At 36.9% G+C, this 20,175-nt stretch overlaps 2 protein-coding genes across 3 annotated transcripts in view; both read right to left on the bottom strand.

The window, feature by feature from the left end:
* Window positions 1-347: 347 nt before the first annotated feature.
* ATMIN (ATM interactor) lies at window positions 348-14,566 on the bottom strand. Its single transcript, XM_051976165.1, has 4 exons — window positions 10,847-14,566; window positions 5,452-5,577; window positions 4,338-4,537; window positions 348-2,333 (listed from the first exon to the last, which is right to left on the bottom strand). The coding sequence occupies exons 1-4, from the start codon at window positions 11,207-11,209 to the stop codon at window positions 530-532; spliced, it is 2,493 nt and encodes an 830-aa protein (XP_051832125.1). The 5' UTR covers window positions 11,210-14,566; the 3' UTR covers window positions 348-529.
* Window positions 14,567-14,645: 79 nt separating this feature from the next.
* Window positions 14,646-20,175, bottom strand: part of CENPN (centromere protein N) — a 40,078-nt gene continuing 34,548 nt past the window's right edge. For both annotated transcript variants that reach the window (XM_051976172.1, XM_051976171.1), the window contains exons 9-10: window positions 17,671-17,797; window positions 14,646-17,405 (exon numbers count right to left, since the gene is read on the bottom strand). In XM_051976172.1, coding sequence (XP_051832132.1) covers window positions 17,323-17,405; window positions 17,671-17,797 — 210 coding nt within the window. In that variant the 3' untranslated portion in view covers window positions 14,646-17,322. The remainder of the gene's footprint in view (window positions 17,406-17,670; window positions 17,798-20,175) is intronic.

Here is a 20,175-nt window from a genome sequence, read left to right as displayed (position 1 = left end):
GTGGCTGTCATCACAAATCTGGCTACATCTAACACAGCCTCTAAGACTAGGGATTAGAAAGTATCTGTCCACCTCAAAAACTAGCTTCAGGAACCAACAGGAATTTTGAGCCAACATTGTTTAAAAGTTCTAAGTGCAAAAACCCCAAAATATCTAATTTCTTCTCCTCCCCCCGCCCCCACAATAAAGCACTTTCTATACTTAGACCAAAATGTTTTGAAAACATAACAAAAACAGGCTAAAGTACAGAAGCAGGTAGACTTGGTTTCAGTATGTGAATTTTCAGTGTGTAAAAGGAAAAAACAACTATGATGACAATTACCTTCAATGAAATTGTAGTGAGCAACTAAAAAATAATAATTTATAGACATTGACACTTTATAAAACACATACAAGTTTCATGTTTACAAATACAATAAAATTATTTTGAGGAACTGCATAAGTTCAGTTACATTCACCACAGAGAGACCACTATTGTCCTCCATTCTTTCATTTTTTCATTAAAGTTTCCAAAAGTTTTTTCTCACACTTAGAAATTTGAAACAGAACACAGTTCAGCACATGTCTGTGTTTCAACAGAACTGAACTGAGATTCCATCGTATTCCAAGCCAAATCAGCCAAAAGAAAGTCATCCATTGCAGTTTGAGTTTCATTGCTGGTAAAGAATAAATTCCCAAGGCTTTCAAAACCACTATTCATAGTCTGGGTTTCTGTACTATTCAATTGGACTTTTCCCAAGCCAGGTACATTTTTATCAGCAGAGAGTCCTTCAGTTTGAGTTTCTGTGTCAGAAGAATCAGTACTTACAGAAAAGCTAGAGTGTTTCAGAATATTTGCCAGAGGCAGATGAGGACTAGTATCTAAGAAGAAGTTTAAATCAGTCTGTGTTTGAGTATCAAACATTTCTAGCCCTAGGAAGTTGGAATTGCCCTTGCAACTGTAAGACTGAGTGGTGCTGTCTGCCAGCAAGAAGTCTGTTTGGGTTTCTATATCCAGAGATTCCAAGACAGGTTCAGTGTTTATGTTGCTAAGGTCACTCTCTTCTGTTTGAGTTTGGATATTTGAAGCTGAAAAAAACTCTTCAATGTCAAAATCAATTCCTGGGTTCTGGGTTGACCCAGATGACAGCTGAGTGTCAGCTCCAGTATTACTATCAGACAGGAGACTACGGCTATCCAAAGTCTGGCCTGGCAGATTACCAGACAGTATGTTTTCAAGATCATTTAACAAATCTATTGTTTGGGTTTGGTTATCAGTCATGTTTTGTGATGGGAGTATATTATTTTGTGTACTGAAATTCATAACAGGTGTAGATTTTACACTGTCTTGACGCAAATTCTTACAGCCCTCGTGAGGTAACAAACTGTGAGATACAGGAGCAGTGACTAAACTATTATTTGCAATGTCTGGGGTAGAAACATTGTAAGAATGGACATTCTCAAAAATATCATTACACATGACAGTCTGGTTCACTGACATTGTGGCATCTGCTGAACTCTGGATTCCACTGGTCTGAGTTTCCCTAGAGATCCCACATGGCTGGAGACAAGCATGAGTAAAGGTATCTGTCTGTGCTGCTATGGAGGAGGTTATCTTAGTACAGGGCAAAAATGTTTGAGTCTGAACACTGATGGGAAGAGAAACTTGAGAACCAAATGTTAAATCTGTTTGAGAACAAGAAGACACAGAGGAATCAGGAGGGGCCCAAGGTGAAGGTGACATGAGAGTTTGTGAAGTATAAGATACATCTGTTTGTACATTGATGGAAGAAATTTTATTCTTTTGACACATATTTTCTAATTCTTGTAATGCATTAGTTGAGTTTTTGCCCAAATTCACTTGTACACCTGTACTAATAGGTTCAACAGCAACGGGATTAACTATTTTTGAAAGTGGTAAGCCTTCCTTAAGTGAGAAACCCTCTGAATCCAATCCTAGTATCAAAGTTCCTATTGACAAAGGAAGTAGATGAACAGTGTTTGTGACAGACCCTTGATTATCAACACCAACCACCATGGGCTGGACTGAAGAGTCTGCTGCAGGCACAAAGATAGGCAAATGTGAAAACTGCATAACAGGAAGCTTAACCAAAGCCACTTTGGGCTTCGGCAAAAGCAACTTCGGAGTGTATCTCGGAGGTGTAAGGGTTTGCTTTCTGGCATTAGAGCTACAAGAATCTTCAAAAGAAGCCACCAACTTTATCTCTGAAGTTTCCAGGTCTTGAGTATCTGTTCTAGTAGTTGGTTTGTTGATTAGCGATTCAAGTGCCTTATCAGACAATTGCTGATTATGCAGAGAGTTTTCCATTTTCCTTTTCTTTCCAGGTGGGTCCCTAAAAACAGTAATAGAATTTAAAAAATAATCTAAAACCCAAACCACTCATCCACAATAGAGGATAACTACTTTTGCGTAGGTCAAACTCCTAAGAAAGGCTATATATATTCCCTGCCTCCACTTTCTTCCCTCTCATTCACTTCTTAACCCTTTCCAATCTGTCTTCTGCCTCTACCACTCCAACTACCTTTTCCAAAGACACCCACGACTTCTTTATTGGTATCAACTGCTGACCTTTTTCCTAAGCCTTCATCTATCCAACATCTTTATAGCATCCGACACTGCTGACTCCCTGCTATATTATCTTCCATGAGTTTTCATGAAACTCTTTTTGTTTTCTTCTTAATTACCCCCTTGCCTGACAATTCTTCTTGGTCTTCTTTTCAGGTGCATCATCTATGTCCTACTCTATTTGTGTCAGTATATTTCAGGGCTCTGGTTTGGTCTTCTGTTTTTATACTTTCTAGGAGTCTTATCAATTCTCATGGATTCAGTGATCATTTCTATAAAAATGATTTAACTTTATCTATATATTCATCTCTTTGCTGAACTCTACCTCTCCCTTTACAATTAACTGCTTGACATTTCCACCAACACATCACACAGGCATCTCAAACTCTACAAATGAAAAGTAGAATGTATAATCTTTCCCCTAAATCCAGCTCTCTTCCTAACTTCCCTCTTTTTACAGGGAAGGGAAGAAGGGGTAGGAAGAGAAACCAGCACTTTTCTAGTCATCCACCTAGAATTTTTCAACTACCTAGGAATCACTATCAGCTGTTCTTTCTTATTAATCCTCAAATTTATCAAAAATCTACATCATCCACTCAGTCCACATCTATTCTAGTTCAGGCCCTCTTACCTTACTTTAGTAACTACTATAGTAGTCTTACTTGGTCTCCCTACATAAATTCTCTCCTATCCCCAATTTATCCTTTATGTGGTTGCCAAAATTGATAGTCCTAAAATACAGGTCTAACTATGTCACTCCCTTGCTCAAGAAACTTCAACGACTCATATTGCCCTTAAAATAAAATAAATAATTGCCCTACAAATTCCTTTATTTAGCTTTAAAAGCTTCACCCTCTCTAAATGGATTACATTTTACTTTCCCTCATTCATTCCACCCTTTAGACAAATATACTGACTTACTGATCTCCATTTCTGACATTCCATGTCCCACCTCTCTGTCTTTGTCCAGGCTTTCTGTGCTGGCCTTTCTCACTTATCTCTTCGAATCTGCAGGTTCCTTTTAAGGCTTAGCTCAATTACTAGCAACTTCTACAGTTCTTTCCTTGCCTTGCACATGTTCTATCCTCCCCAAGATATCAAAGCATTTTGTGTTTTAGGACTGTCTGTCAAATGTTTGTATTCCCAAAGCTTGTCCAGACAGCAAATCCTTAACAGATAACTGCTGACAATGACTGAATGAATCCCTTCTGGTAGATCTCCTAAAAGGTTGGTCTTGCTGAGGTGAGCAAAAGAAAGAAAAAATATAATACAGAGAGAGGAAGCAGGTTCTGTTAAGACACAAAGACATTACATGTACAGCAATCTATTCACTTAACCATGTTGCCTCTCAGTGAGACTCAAATTAATTTTAAAACTACATGTAATAGAATACTTTTCATTTCTAAATTATATACTATTGTAATATATAAATGTTAACTTTCCAACCAAGTAGACATCACAGCAACATATCAAAACAACTTAGCAATTCATACTGTAACATCTATATAAGTTCTGGAAACAGAATGGTAGGAAAAAAAAAAATCAAAGAGTTGTAAGAGCTATGGAACATTAAAAGAGATGAATATATAGATAAAAGTTAAGTCATTTTTACAGAAATGATCACTGAACCCATGAGAATTGATAAGATTCCTTATTTTGAAAAGCTCCTCTCTACCCTAGTTCTAAATAGTTTCTTTTTCAATCACCTCCCCAAGAATAATAAGTTTTCTAGGATAAAGGGCCTGATGACTTGACTTGCATTTCCTCATACCTGTGCTCTGCAGGGATTTCATGGCCAGTTCGATAAATGTGTGACTGCAATGCTGTTCTGCTGGCATATGGGCAACCACATGTGCACTGGAAAGTCTTGCCACAATCCTCTGCATGTCGTTTTAAGTCCCATTCAGTACCATAGGAGTTGCTACATTTATCACATTTATGCTTCTTTTCAGCATGCATTTTCATAAAGTGCTAAAACACAAGAATAAAAATTTTCAATCACTGGTCAAAATTTTAAAGTAAACAGTAAACTTAATGATATAAAGTATGACTTTAAATAGGGAAAAACAATGGTAGTTAAACAGGGACAGGATTTAGGAAGGCACATAAATGCCAATTCCCCTTATGCCTTTCTCCACCATGTCACTTTATTTAAACAGGGTATCTCAAAAGTTTTAGTGCAGTGTAAAGCGTTAATAGCCTAAAACTGCGCTAAGATTTTTGAGACAGCCTGTAAATTTGTGGAGGACAGGGCAGGGCAAAGAGAGAAGGAAAAAAAATTATTGATACTTTAACTAGTGTATCTAGGATCAAGTCTGTCCTGTTAATAGTTTAAATATAGTTTAAATATAATTCTTCATCTTCTCTGATCATTCCCTATCCTCCTTTGCCCTCTCCCCATTCTCTGATATACCCTACCCCTTTACTCCTGAGATAGCTAGTTTGAGTACTTTTTAAATGGGGTAAACATTCCCATCCTCTAAGACACACATCTCTTCTGAGATCATCCCCAATGACTGGGGATATACTCTGCTCATATTATATACTTTATGAGATATAGACAGATCCTAATCATACATTTATCTCACCCCTTGCCATCTTGGATCATTTTCATCCCTCAAAACCCATTATGGATCTTCCCATCCTATTTTTATACCAATATTTCTTTATTTTAGTCCTAATACTTGAAAACACTTCCCAAAACAGTCTCTTCTATCTAATATCTGCATCTTCTCCATTGGGACGCTGCCTGTTGCATTCTAATAAACTTTCTCCTACAAATTGTCTTAGTTTATTGCTAGTTTCTAATAATAAGAAACACATTATATTCATATCATCATTTATAAAGCTTCTTTCCAGAAAAGTAGTTTAAAAAATTAAAATACCTGTTTTACAAGAGAAAATTGTGAAAATGGTCTGTCAGGACCTCTAGGACATCCTTTAATAGGGCAACAATAGAATTTGGGTGTCGTTTTCAAGTCCTTTCTTACTGTTGGATTTATTATTCCATCCTGTAAAAGATGCAATTTTGTGTTTATGTTGTCAAAAGTCATATAAAATTTTTTATTTTAATTCTACCCCTTCCAATTCCCATTAGTATTCTATGGTCTGTACTCTACCACTCATAGATATTCCTTTCCTTTCAAAGCAATTAGCAGTATGTTCAGTTTTATGCAGATAGCCAGTATTCCCAAATAAATATTATCTTATGAGGAAAAGACCTGTTTCTCTATTTCTTGAAACCCCTTGCACCTAGAACATTTCCTTCCATAAGTTCTCTCATAATATCAGACATAGCAATTTAAAAGCTTGCAGAGTGCTTTTCATATTTTAGAGATAACGTAACTATTAATTACACACCATAGGTATTATTTTACTTACTTACAAAAGAAGAAACTAAGGCTCTAAGAATTGTGTCAGAGGTGGCATCCAAACCCAGGTCTTTCCTAAATATAGGCCCAATACTCTTGCCACATATGCCATCATATAACACTACTACTATCATTAGTTTATCTTCCAAAATCTATCAGTTAATGTAGCTAATTTGGTCAAATCCAAACAGACTCATCTCAGATAAATAATGCCTTTGAGAAAATGTCATATCACTGAATCACTCTGGAAGGGAAATCTAGCTGAAAAAATACAACTCATTTGTTACAAGAGTTTTATTTTACACTAACCACTAGGACTTGAGGGTTTCAGTTACTATCTACTGATCTTCATTATAATACCTCACCTACACAGTCTCATGTATTTTTTTATATTTATTTTTGATGATTCTTTTATCATACTAATCCATTTAGTCTTAATATGTGTGTGTGTATATTGTTAATATAGATACAAGAATGGAATGGCGAGTATAAGGTAAATGAAGGATGATGAGATTGTAAAAAAAACAGACCCACAGTCTGTTTAAATGTTTAGTTTGACCCAGACCCATAAGATACCAGCTTCGTCACAGGGCCATTAAAGCGTGCTCAGATCAAGTCTGCTTCCCCATTGTTATTTCCTGGTCTTAACTTTCAAAGAGTGGTTTTACAGCACTGTATGGCTCCTTCTAGGATAGCTCATTACACTATCTTTCTGTTCTTCTCAATCCAATTTCCTCTGGAAAGATCAGGAAGCAACTAGGTGGTACTGTGAATAGAGGGCTAAGCCTGAAGTCAGAAAGACCCAAGTGGCCCCAGATACTTATGAGCTGGGTGGCCCTGGGAGAGTGACTGTTTGCCTCAGTTTCCTCATCTGTAAAACGAGCTGGAGTAGGAAATGGCAAACCTTCCAGTATCTTTACCAAGAAAACCCCAGATGGGATCAGGAAGTCAGACACAACTGACAAACAACAAAGATCTTTCTTTGACTCTGACTGTTTCATAGTCAGTGCAAGCTTTAGGTGAGAGCCAGCCATTATAGGAGATGTGTTTGGCACTAAAGAAGTTATGAAAATAGAATTTAGTGTGTGCAAAATGTGCATGCACCTCATAGATCCTATGTATGAATAAAAGTCTTATTTGTGAGACTTTCTATGCTATGACTATTATACAACAAATTATACAAAGGAACAATTCGTGGTTTCTGAGTTATTTTCAATGAATGGGAATGTATATGTCATAAAATTGGCATTTGGGAATTAAGATCCCAAGGATAAAATATGTTGGAGAAATGCACATGAGCTGTGGACTAAACAGAAAGAGTTCTGGAATTAGAAACAAAAGACTTGGTCTGGCTCGCTTTCATAATTTTTAGTTTGTCTTTGGGGAGGTTATTTTTGCTCTCTGAGTTTTTTCTATAAAATGATATTGAACTACATTATTTGGTACAGTAGGGAAAAACTGAATTTGAAGTCAGAGCACCTGATTTGAAGCCTGGCTCAATTTTCTAATCTCAGGCAAGGCACATCTTAAGCACGAAGAACTTATTTATAAAATGAGATGTTGGACTAGACTTCTGAAAGCTCTTTCACTTCAAAATTTATGATTTCTAAAGTCTTTCTTTTGCAATTTTAATACTCTAATAGTACAAAAGAAAAAGGAAGAATGCCAAATATGAAAAATGGACAAGACTGAATGCAAAAGCGGCAATATGGCCATAGGGAAATCATGTTTCAGCATTCCTTTCTGGAAGCTTTTAAGAAAGAATAGTTCATTCTTTTAAATTATACTATAAATTTAAAACAAATGCAAGTCTTAGCTCCATGTACATCCTCTCAAAATGACTTAGAAGCCTACTTTCTTGTTTTTCTGCCAAACCATTTCTAAAAATTCTGGATTCAACTTAACTTAAGCACCTATATGCCACATTTTAAACAATAAAGGAAAAATTTACAGATTCTCAAAGTACTATCCTCCTTCCCTTCTTCCCAAACATAATGAACTAAAGAATACTTGAACAGTCAAGCAATAGGCATTTTTTGCCTAATCTTCACTGAATTATTAGTTTCCAATCTCCATAGAAGCCCTCTAAAGTTAAAGCTGAGCCTGGACAGATATCCAGTTTTCCTTATAGGGTATGAAACAGACTTAAAAACAAAACAAAACAAAAACAAAAACAAAAAAAAACCAACACAAAAAAAACCCCAGACCAAAAACACTAAACACAGAGATCCAACTCCTACAGACTTGGAGGGGGTAGGTGAAGAAAAGTATTAATAACTCACATTTTTTTAAAGTGGGGGAGGAATATTTATGAGGAAATAGCACAAAATAAGCACAATTTGACTAGGCAATGACTAATGAGTAATATGTAAATATAAAATAATTTATAACCAAGCCCCTCCCCCTATGTAAAAAGACATTATTGCTGAATATTAAAAAAACAAAAACAAAAACTTCCCCAGTTCAGGTTTACTAGAGTGATAAGCATATATTGAATAAATACTTCTTGAATGATCAAAAGAAATTTCCTTTACCTAAATCTGCCTAGGAAGCAGAATGAGTAGATGGTTCCAGTTTTCCACTGAAGAAAGCTCATCTAACTCAGAAAAGAGGGTTGCATAAATTTCATGCCTTCCTCCAGACAAAATGGACTTGAAAAGCCAGATTTGAAAAGATATCCTCTTTAAAAGCAGCTTTCCTAAGACCTATATAACTCCATGATAGATTACAAGACCTGAGTTGAAATGATACTCCCAAAAATTACATTTTTCCCAAAGTAGCCTTTTTGCTCTCAGATTCATTAAATTTACTTTTCTGCTAATGACTGTGGTCTCATAAATTTCCTTTATTTCAAGTTCATTTTTTTAAAAAAATTTTTGGAAAATGGGCAAATATATCTTTAATCTTGAATCTGAAAAATAGTTCCTATAACTGATCAGTTCAGGTTTTTAGAGAGAAACATCTATCTCTATAACAGTGATACAGTCTAACTTAATGGGAAGAACATAGCACTTAAAAATTAGAAAACTTAAGAGTCAAGAATGAGGGAGTAAATGTATGTCTTATGATCTTAGGAAAGTCACTTCACTTCTGTCATTATTTCTGTAATTCCACAGACAGGGGCTAAGTAGCAAGCTATTTAAAAAGTACTTCCAAGGAATAATATGCTAATTAATATACAGGAGGATGAGCATCCAGGGTCTAACATTTCTCCATCATCACCAACATATGCAGCCTTCTTACTCACAATGGAACTGGGAACTGGAACAGCAATCCCCAAACTATGCTGCTGTGCTCATTGCCCCTGCCGCTCCCTTCCCTCTCCTATTTTTACCTCTATTTTCTTTTTGTATACAATATTCCCCATAACATAAACTCTTGGAAGCCAGGAATGTTCTAATTTATTTGTTTTTGCCTCCCCAGCACTGTGCTAAACTGAGAAGTCAGCATTTAATATGTTTTCATTCATTCACATTGCCTAAGAGTCTTAAGGAATATTTGTTGCAATCCATTGAAAATTGTAGCACAAAGGTAGGCTGGTGTAATCATAAAATCAAATGACCAGAATCCTTTGCTATCTGAAACAAAATCATTTGAAATAATGAAATCAATTAAAGAAAAAAGGACAGAGTAGACTACTACAGATTTTAAATTATATGCTCTGACATTCCAGTTTCTCACTCTAAAAACACTCTAGCTTCTCAACTTTAGATTAACGCTCATAATTTTCTGAACTTGAAGTGCTTCTCTCACCATTAGAATTCTGAAGCCATTTAGCCAACACTCCAACCCTTCCAGTCTCCTCATCCCTTGCCTCCCCTGCCCTCATGCCCACATCCTCTGCATTACAGCGACAACAGCATCTATTCACAGCATAAGATAGTCCGCTTCGACTGGGCATTTTCCATAGCTCTCTTCTACGCCTCTTCCCTCCTCATCTCTGTCTCCTGGCTTCCCCGAAACCCCAGCTAAAATCTCACTTTCTATAGGAAGCTCTTTTTGATCCCTCTTAATAACAGGACGTTGCCTCTACTGATTATCTCCAGCACGAATCTAGTCTGTATCTAGTTGTTTTCATGGTGTCTCCCTCATTAAACTGAGCTTCTTGTACAGTCTTGTGCCTCAGTTTCCCGGTTTCCTGTGCCTTGCTCAGAACAGTTATTTAATAAATCCTTCCTGACTGACCATGGTCCTCAAACAACCATGGTCAACCATGGTCATTACTGTCTTGATAACCAGTCTCTCCCCCCAACCCCCAAAACAGAAAGCAAGTATACGTTACCCTTGCTTTGTGTGTTCAAGCCTGACTCTCCTTTCGGCCAACAACAATCCAATAATAGCTTTCTTCCAATGGACTTATCTGCAGACCACCCTCTCTCCCAACACCCAGGTCCATGTAAAGGCATTCAGCCGGGGCAGAAAAGGAGAGTCAGGCCTGGAGGGGCGCATCCAAATGAAATGCCGCCTACTCCATAAAGCTCGTTCAGATCCCGCCGCGGTAATAGCCTCCCCCAGCCCTCGGAGGGCACTTGGTTACACCTCGCCGGTGCAGCTATTTGGTGCGGAGTTGCACCGCAACCATCGCTCTGCAATGGTCCAGGCCTCACCTGTGGCTGATGACTTTACCGGGTGCACTGAGGTTGGAAGAAGAGGAGGAGGAGGAGGGGCATTGGGGGCCAAGGCAGGGTTCGGGCTTTCGGTAAAACAGGGATTAGGATATTGTACACAGTAGGGGTTTAACTGTGTCGGGAAGAGCAAAGCCTTGAGGGGGCTGGAGATGAGCCGCGTCGGCTCTAGCTGCTTGGGGCACCGACCCTCCCTTTCCCCAAGGTAGGACGTGAGTGGGCTCCTTCGATGGGGACAGGCCCGCTGGGGGCGTGGGCGGGGGTGAGGGCGAGTGGGGCCTCACCTGCAGGCGATGGCTCTTCACCAGGTGCATGTTGAGCGCGGGCCCATTGGGCAGGATCTTGCCGCAGCCGCGCACGGTGCACAGAATGTTGGTGCGCACGGCCCGGGACAGCTCCGACACGGACGGCCGGATCAGTTCGCCCGCAAGAGCAGGGTTCGGGGTCGCGATTGAAGACTGTCGTTTCCCCCCCGCCATCCTAGCTCGGCTTCCTCGCAACCCAGTGTCGAGTCCCCACCGGCTGTTAGTCGCGCAGGTAGCAGCATCTTCTCTACTGGTTCGAGTCGCGGCCGGGTCCGGAGCCGGAGCTTGTAGCGGGGCTGGGGCCAAAACCGCGGACAGTGCCTCTGCGTCCGCGGCCGCCATGTTTACCTCCGCGGCAAGCCAGCTCTCCCGGAGCCGCCTCGCTCCCCGGTTACTTCCGAGAAGGGCAGGGGGCCGCTACCTCAGCCAACCAACAAGAGCTTCTAGAACACGTCACCATTCTATGTTTCCGCCCCCACCAGAGTCCTTTGGGGAGGGCGGGACGGAGGGCGGAGTCTGTGCTCACGAGGAGGCAGGACTCCATGCCAGCTGTTCTCTCAATTCTTCAGCCTTCCTCGCAATTGCACCCCTTAGAAAGGATCTCTTCTCCTTCCGAGGTCATCACCCTTTCCTAAAGGAGGAATGTTACCTTTGTATCATTTGCTGCAAGGACGCAGCTAAGTTAATTGTCTTTATGTATATCTCCATTTTATATAAATTATATTTGAATAGTCTGGTATAGAGCAGGGGTCAGGAGAACTGGAGTTGAATTCTATCTAGCTCCAATAGTTACATGTAACTGAACAAGTTCACTAAGCTTTAATTCCTGATTTTGTAAAATGGTAAAACAAAGGTTAGAAATAGTAGTACAAAGTCCATAAACATAAAAATATTTTTAGTACCATTCTAGTACCAATTAAGAGGAACCAATAATGTAATGACTGAAAAAAATTGTGCTATGTAGTACAATGTAACGGAATATTTACTCTGCATTAAGAAAGGGATGTGAAAAACTTAGAAAAATTTTGGAAGGATTTCTATTAACTGATGAAGTGAGCAGGGCCAGGTGAACAATACAAAAATACCACAATATTGTAGAGGAAAACGACATTGAAAGACTTCCCGATCAATGCAGTGACTAATACAGTTTTCTAGAGGACTGATGGTCAAACATATCTGTCTTTCAACAGAAAAGTGGCAGATTTTAAATACAGAATGAGAGATATTTTCAGATAGTCAATGCTGATTTTATTTTGCTTAACTAAATTTATTCCTTACAAGGGAAGCTTGGGGGTGGAGGAGGAAGCAGTGATAGAAAAAAAAAAAAGTAAAAAAACTTTAAAAATAATATATGTTCATTACAAGCAATTGTAAATCTTAGGTCATACATTTAAAAGGTACCTTAGTGACCATATAGTCCAACACCTTCAGGATCAGAAACTGAGGCTTAGAGAAGTTAAGCCATTTGTACCCAAGGTCATAAAAGTAGGAAGTAGCAGAGACAGATCCTCTGTTCCAAATCCAAGCATTCTTTTCATTGTGCCATACAAGCTACTACACTGTATTTCTTCTCTCTCCCCCTGCTTTTATTCCAGTCATGGAATAAATGTTACTTCTGACATTTTGGCTTAGAATAACATTCAAATTAATCTGGCTGAAGCATCAGATTGTTATATAAGCCATGCCATCGCCTAGAATATAGGCTATGGCATTGTGACTATGCATTCATAAAATGTACCACTAAGATATCTGATGACATGCTTACGCTTTTTTATTAATGAAACCACAAACCCATTGGAAAAGCTCATGAAGTTATTTTCTATTTTCTATGCCTTCTTCAATCTCTGCATTGTACTCCCACAATTCTCTATATTTTAGTAAGAAAGCAACATTTAGGAATTCTCCTTACAAACATCTTTGCATTTGTTGACATTTTTGTGTTGAATATTTTTGTGTATATGAACTTTGTACTACTATTTCTAACCTTGGTTTTCCCATTTTACAAAATCAGGAATTAAAGCTTAGTGAACTTGTTCAGTTACATGTAACTATTGGAGCTAGAGAGAATTCAACTCCAGTTCTCCTGACCCCTGCTCTATACCAGGGCCTAAGATCTATCAAAATATAATAATTCTACTCCTCTATAATTTGACAATTTTTTTTTTTTAATAATCAAAACTGGAAGGCAGAATGGCACAACAGATAAAGGGCATGCCTTAGTGTCAGGGAAATTTAGAATCACAGGTTAAGAACTGGAAGAGACCTTAGCAGTCATCTAGTCCAAATGATTTATCCCAAGTCATACAAGTAGTAAACATAAGAGATAAGATTTGGACTTGAGTCCTCTTGACTCCAGAGCCAGTGCTTTTTCCAACTGAATCACTAAGTTCTACTTGATCATGGTATGTTATTCTACCCCCTTCAGTGTTTCCAGGGAGCAAAGGCTATAAGATAAATTATATGTGTGGAGAAAGCTCCTACAGTGATAAAATCAAGTATATAGACTAAAACCAAAACAATCTAAGTAGAGACTATATACTCTTCCCTATTAACAAACATGCCCAAATGTCTTCTCATTTCTAATTCTATCACTTCATCTACTCCCAACTACCATCCTTTCCTTCTCCCCGCATTCACTCCCAGACACCTAGAAAAAGCTGTCTTTACCTCTTTTTCTTACTTCACAGTCACTTTTCAAGGTCTGGCTTCTAATGCCATCATTCAGCTAAAATTGCATTCTCCAAAGTTACCTATGGTGTATTGATTGCCAAAATTCTTTACCTTTTTCCCAGCTCTTTTCTGCATTGGCCACTAAATCATCCTAGACACTCACTCTCCCACTGAGTACTCCTAGTTAGCCTCTAGTCTCGTTATTCTTTAATCCACATTCTAATGCCTATGCTTACAAATGTATTCTCCAGGACTCTGTCCTAGGTCTTTATGCTATATTCCTTGGTCATCTCATTAGCAACCATGTTTATGCAGTAGACTTCCAATGCTATTTGTCAGCCACACTCTCTCCCTATATTATCAATGACTAGCATTTTGAACTGGATGTCCATAGTCACCTCAAACTATACATTTCCACAACAGAAATTTATTCCCAAAAAAAATCCTTTTTTTCCCCCGAGGGCTTCAGTATCCATCACTCAGGTCTGACACTTAACATTTGCTTTCTGTTGCAAATTCCTGTCAAGTCTATCTCCATCCTCTTCTCTCCACCCACACAACTACTATTCTAGTTTAAGCAGGTTACCAACTTTTTCCTAATTACCATAGTATCTTAAAATTGGTCTCTCAACTCTTTCCCTCTGATCCATCCTCAAAAAAACTACCAAATTGGTATTCTTAAAGCTCAAGTGTAACAGTTGCTCCTCTTGTTTCTAGATAATACAAATCCTTCTTTGGCAGTTAAAGCCTACCATAATCTGACTTCTGTCTTCCTTTTCAGTTTAATTTAAACATTACTATCCTTCACAAACTCTATATTTTTGTTAAATTGGCTTACTTGCTACTTACTACCTATATTTTATATTTCCACATTTGAATGCACTTACTTCTCACATCTATCTACATTTCAGAATTTCTAAGTTCCTTCAAAATTCAAATAATTCTTCTTCCAAGTCTTCTCTATATTTGTATTTAATTTTCTATGCACCTGCTCTATTCTACCATTGCAATTTTAAGTTTTTTGAAACCATGGACTATTTAGTTTTTGTCTCTATAGCTCTATATCCCTAGGAGAATGCCAGGAAACACAGTAGCACTTAATAAAGGCTTACTGAACTGAACTGATTTATTTAAACATTTATTGAACTCTATTTTGTGTTGGGCACAATGTTAACTACTGGGGAGAGAAAGGCAAAATTAAAGAGTCCTACTCCTAAGGAACTTAAAATTACACATACACCTATAAACACATAAGCATTTGAGAGTGCTAAAAATGAGGGGGCTTTCCATAGTCCCCTACACAGGCCAAGCCTTAAATAAAACTACAGATTGTAAAAAGTGGAGGTGAGGATGAGGTGCGTTTCAGATAGACAAGGATAGACAATCTGTGTAAAGACACTGAGGTAAAGGGTAGAATGTTGAGAACAGCACAAAGGTCAATTTCAATGAAATACAGTAAGAAGCTTAGAGACCTAGGATGTCAAGTTGGCCTTTCATTATTATGCCAAATAAAATCTATTTCATCTGAGTAAAGAGGGAAGCTGTTCTGAGCTGGAGAATATAGTCATTTATTTTTATAAGATTATTTTGGCAGCAGTATGGAGGATAGATTGGGGAAGAGACACTAGTGGGATTAATTGATAGACAGTTCCAATAGTTCAAGCAACATGTGATGAGGACCTAAACTAAAGTGGAATTCATGGTAGCATAGGAAAAGATACACAAACGATATTATGGGGGGCAGCTAGGTGGCGAAGTGGATAGAGTGCCAGCCCTGAAGTCAGGAGGACCTGAGTTCAAATTTGACCTCAGACACTTAACACTTCATAGTGACCCTGGGCAAGTCACTTAATCCCAAATGCCTCAAAAAAAAAAAATTAGAATTAATAAGATTTGACAACTGGCTGGACAGTGATAGAAGAAGAAGGGAAAGAAATAAGCATTTTTAGAGTACCTACTCTAGACCAAGCATTATGCTAATTACTTTTTAAAAAATATTTCATGTGAATGAAATGAGTACTACCAAAGAACACTGTACACCGCAACAGGAAGATTATATAATGATCAACTCTGATAGACTTGGCTCTCCTCAGCAATACATTGATTCAAGACATTTCCAACAGACTTAGGATGGAAAATGCCATCTGCATCCAAAAGAGAGAATTACTGAGACATTGCAGATCAAAGCATACTATTTTTATGGTTTGCTTTCTCCTTCTCATGTCTTTTCCCTTTTAAGTTTTCATTCAAAATAAATGCACATGCATAACATGTATCAGATTATTTACTGTCTTAGGGAGAGGGGAAGAAAATATTTGGAACTCAAAATTAAAAAAAAAAATGTTGAAAACTATGTTTACATATAATTGGAAAAATAAAATACTACTGGATTTATTTTTAATTTATCTCATCTAGTTCACAACGCAAAAAGGGAAGAATTAAGGATAATTACAAAGTTTTGAATGTGAATAACTAGAAACAGGATGTTGGTACCATGAAGGACAGGTTTGGAGGTGGTATGAAAAGAAAATGAATTTTATTTTAGATGAGTTTCATATCAGTGATGCATAAGGAAGATGTGTTCAAATGTGAAACTTAGTAGAAACTAATGCTTCATCAATAAACTATTTGCATAGAGATCAATATTTAAATATGAGAGCTAATGAGACACTCAAAATGGAGGATATATAAAGAGAAGAGGACCAAGGACAGGGCTTTTAATCATGGATGACATAATTAACGAGACTGAGGAATAGTCTGCAGAAAGGAGAACCAGCAGAATAGTTTCATGAAAACCAAGGAAATGATATACAGGAGGAAATGGTTAATAGTCAAATTCTACAGAGATCAAGGAGATCTTAAGAGAGAAAATGCCATCAGATTCAACAATTAAGACATCATTAGTACCCTTGGAAAAAAGTGTCATCCAAATTATAATTTATGCAAGACAAATGTTGCTGTCTATTTTACTGACAGTACTTCCTTCAGTAAACATTTATTACCTGTTTATGTTTGTTGGTTTATGGAGTAAAACAATTTTTTCCACAAAATCATATTTTTCAGTCATACGAACCAGATAAGTTTAATTAATATCATTGGTTTTTTTTTTGTAGCTTTTTCACATTTTTATTTATTGTGCTTCTATTTATTTGTTTATATGTACTTTGAATGAATTGTAAATAAAATAAAACATAAAATTAACATAAGTATGTTCCAATTAAACTATTCACAGTTTATGCATGTTTCTGTGATTTTCTGAATCTATGTCACACGAAAAGGAATATGATGATATGAGTGTATAATGGACTCAGTGGAACAATTTCCTATTCTCTTCATAAAATCTGTGCAGTACTTGTTTATTTTTTGGTGATTCTGATCTTGAAAGCCAAGGCTAAAGAATATCAAGCTATAAAACCATGGGTTGGACAGATATGGAAAAACTATGGCAGTTGCTGCTTATGAACACTTAAGTACACAAAGTTCTTAAGAACTTAAGAGAACTTAAGAACACTTAAGTTCTGCACAGTCCTCTTCATTTTAGGATACTTGTGGTCCTGCTGCAGTACCAATGCTAGAGTCAATCCTATTTGCATCTGCTCTCATGTTGGGAGAACAATTTGGTTTTCAGAGAGAGAGAGAAGAATCAGGTTCACTAAGAGTGCAAGTATTATTTTCTCAAGACTATTACTGAAATATTAGTACATAGAAAGGAGAGATACATATACAAGAGAACTGAAATGTTTTAGAATATAAGACAAGGGACTCAAGTTTCTTCAAAATAAAACTTATTTCTCTCTAATTGTAAAATAATTCATTGCTTTGTGGGGTATACAAGTAAGTAGTGATGAAAGTGGTGCATCTGCAATACCTGAAATAAAGAAAAGAAAGTTAAGGTGACTGTGAGTCTAAAGTTTCATTAAGCCTTCAAAAGCAAAGATCTAAAAGTATGTCAAAGAACCCTTCATTCACATTACAAATTCCTAACAGCTGCAACAGAATATAAAAAATAGGATATGATAGTGTTATCAGACAAGAGTAATGAGAAAGCCGTTAGCGATTACTGGCCAGTATTAGCATAATATTGTAGTATTAGCATAAAATAAATTTATATTTTGTTACAGAAGCATACTTACCAGCTGGTGCTAAAGATTTCAATGCTTCCAAAAGATGTGGACTAGAGAATTTAACCAAACATCTGAAAGGTTCTTCCCTTTCAGCCAAGATGCCATTTTTAGAGTCAATTTTGAATTTGGTTTCAAGCTGTCAATAAAGAGGTAAATACATAAGCACATTTTAAAAAGACTATTATAAACAGGTTGAGAAATCAAATGGATCAAAAACTGGGCTCAAGACCAAGATTCAAGTCTTGCCTTTGATATTACTTCCTGTGTGATCTTAGGCAAATAACTTTACTATCAATGCTATAAACTCACAGCAGAGCAGGTGCCAATCTACAGTGGGAGATAGATAATTTCTTATACCAATGTAATCACAGATTGAAAACTAAATTACTGAATATTTGCAATTACATACACAAAACTTTTTAATTAAAAAAAAATTTTTTTTTTCAATTCACAAATTCTCTTCTTCCCTCCCCGACTTAAACCTTCCCTGAGAGGGCAAGCAATTTTATATGACATGAAGTCATGCATAACATATTTCTATATTAGACATGTTGCAAAAGAAAACAGACCAAAACAAGCAATAAAAATTGAAAAGGCTTCAATCTGTATTCAGTCTTCATAAGTTCTCTGAAGGAAGACAGTATTTTTTATCATATGTCCTTCAGAATTATTGCCTTTGTGCACATTCTATGTCTATTTCATAGAGGTAGTACACACGCATCAGAAGTTAAGTCATTCACAGATGATCATCATATAACATGGCTGCTATTGTGTACAATGTTCTGGTTTTCACTTCTATTTACATCAGTTCATATAAGTCTTTGAGGTTTTTCTGAAATTATCCTGCTCATCATTTCTTATAGCAAAATAGTTGGATATTTACATATTTGATGAAAAAAATTAATATTTTTGGATGCCATCTTAATGTTAAAAAAATCTTATATTCAACTAATTGGTATTCAGTAAGCTCTTATTTGTATACTGTTGTTTTAAACATCAACAATTTACAAATGTATGTGTTTTTTAAGTAAAATTTTTTAAGCTCGCTAAGAAAAAGCAGTATAAAGAAAATTGTTTTTAGTTTAATATGCTGTTTAAATATTCTTTTGTAAAAGAAACCTCAATTCCTTTATATCAGAGTTATTAAATTGGTAGTTTGGGAAATTCCACAGAAATAATGCACTTGGATTTCAGCAAGGCTTTTAACATAGTCTCTCAAATTATCCTAGAGGACAATACCAAAAGATATGGGCAAAATGACAATATAATTAATGAATTTAGAAATGGTCAAATAATCAGACTAAAAGAGCAGTGATGTCTTGGAGCTAAGTCTACCTCAAGATTTCAAGTGAAGTATCCATGGTCCTATGCTAGTAACTTTTTGAAGCCACAATAAGATGCCTGACTTAACTATTCTGATATAAGTGCACTATCCCTATGAAAGAGACAGAAAATGTTCACAAAGAAAATTCTAAAGGACATATGATGAAAAATGCTATCTTCGTCCAGAGAAAGAAGTTTGGAAGGGAGAAACTAGAAGATTTGGCTCGCCAACTCAGTATAAATGAATAGCTTGGTTTATGTCAATATTTAAAGGATCTATATTTTCAGGAGGATAGTTATTCCTTTCATTGACAAAGATTACCACCACTCTATAACTTAGCAGATGGTTGTTGAGAGCCAAGGTAGCTAAAATATATATTTTACATATAACTATAACTCTCATCAAGCTCTCATCAAGAGTGAGGACACTCTCCAAACAAATATTGGCCAGTCCTCAGTCAACAACACCTCAGGCCATGCCTGGAGCCATGTAGCAACACCTTTCAGCTGGGATTAAGCCCTGTTTGAACTTTTACTCTATTGGAATATTCTTCAAAGAGATAGTCATTTCTGTCTTTCATGAAATGAAAGTATGAAAGTGGCAGGCAAAACAAACAAAAAGCAAAAATATTTGGCTCCATTAATAGGCACAGTGTTCAAAATGAAGATAACCAGACTACCACTATTTTCCTACTTTAAGCCAGCAAAAGCTGGGATACTGGGTTCAATTCTAGGAAACACATTTAAGGAAGGACATTGACATATTGGAGAGTATCTAAAGGAAGCAGACTAGGATAGTCATCTTCTGTCTGACTTCAAGCAACTGGCACTGTTTAGTCTGGAGAAAATAAAACTTAGATGGGGATACTATTAATCAATTTACGAATTTGAAGGGTTAATATATAGAAAAGAGATTAAATTTAGTTTGCTCACCTCCAGCAGGTGTAACTAGGAGAGTACTGAGTAGATGCTGCAGATAGGCAGATTTGGTGCATTAGGAAACATTTGCTAACAATTAGGGATGTTCAAAAGTGGAATAAACTTTTAAGATAGTGGGCTGCACATTACTGGAAGCTTCAAATGGAAGTCTGGATGATTACTTTTTCAATAAGATTACTGTGCAGATATTCATTAGATTAGATTTCCTCTGATATCCTGACTCTGAGATCCTGCAGCATTGATGACAAAAAA

Source organism: Antechinus flavipes, chromosome 2 (genome assembly GCF_016432865.1).
Source record: "Antechinus flavipes isolate AdamAnt ecotype Samford, QLD, Australia chromosome 2, AdamAnt_v2, whole genome shotgun sequence".
In the NCBI taxonomy this organism is placed as follows: domain Eukaryota; kingdom Metazoa; phylum Chordata; class Mammalia; order Dasyuromorphia; family Dasyuridae; genus Antechinus; species Antechinus flavipes.
Note: the sequence above shows the minus strand (reverse complement) of the source record. Positions and strands in the feature narration are given on the sequence as shown.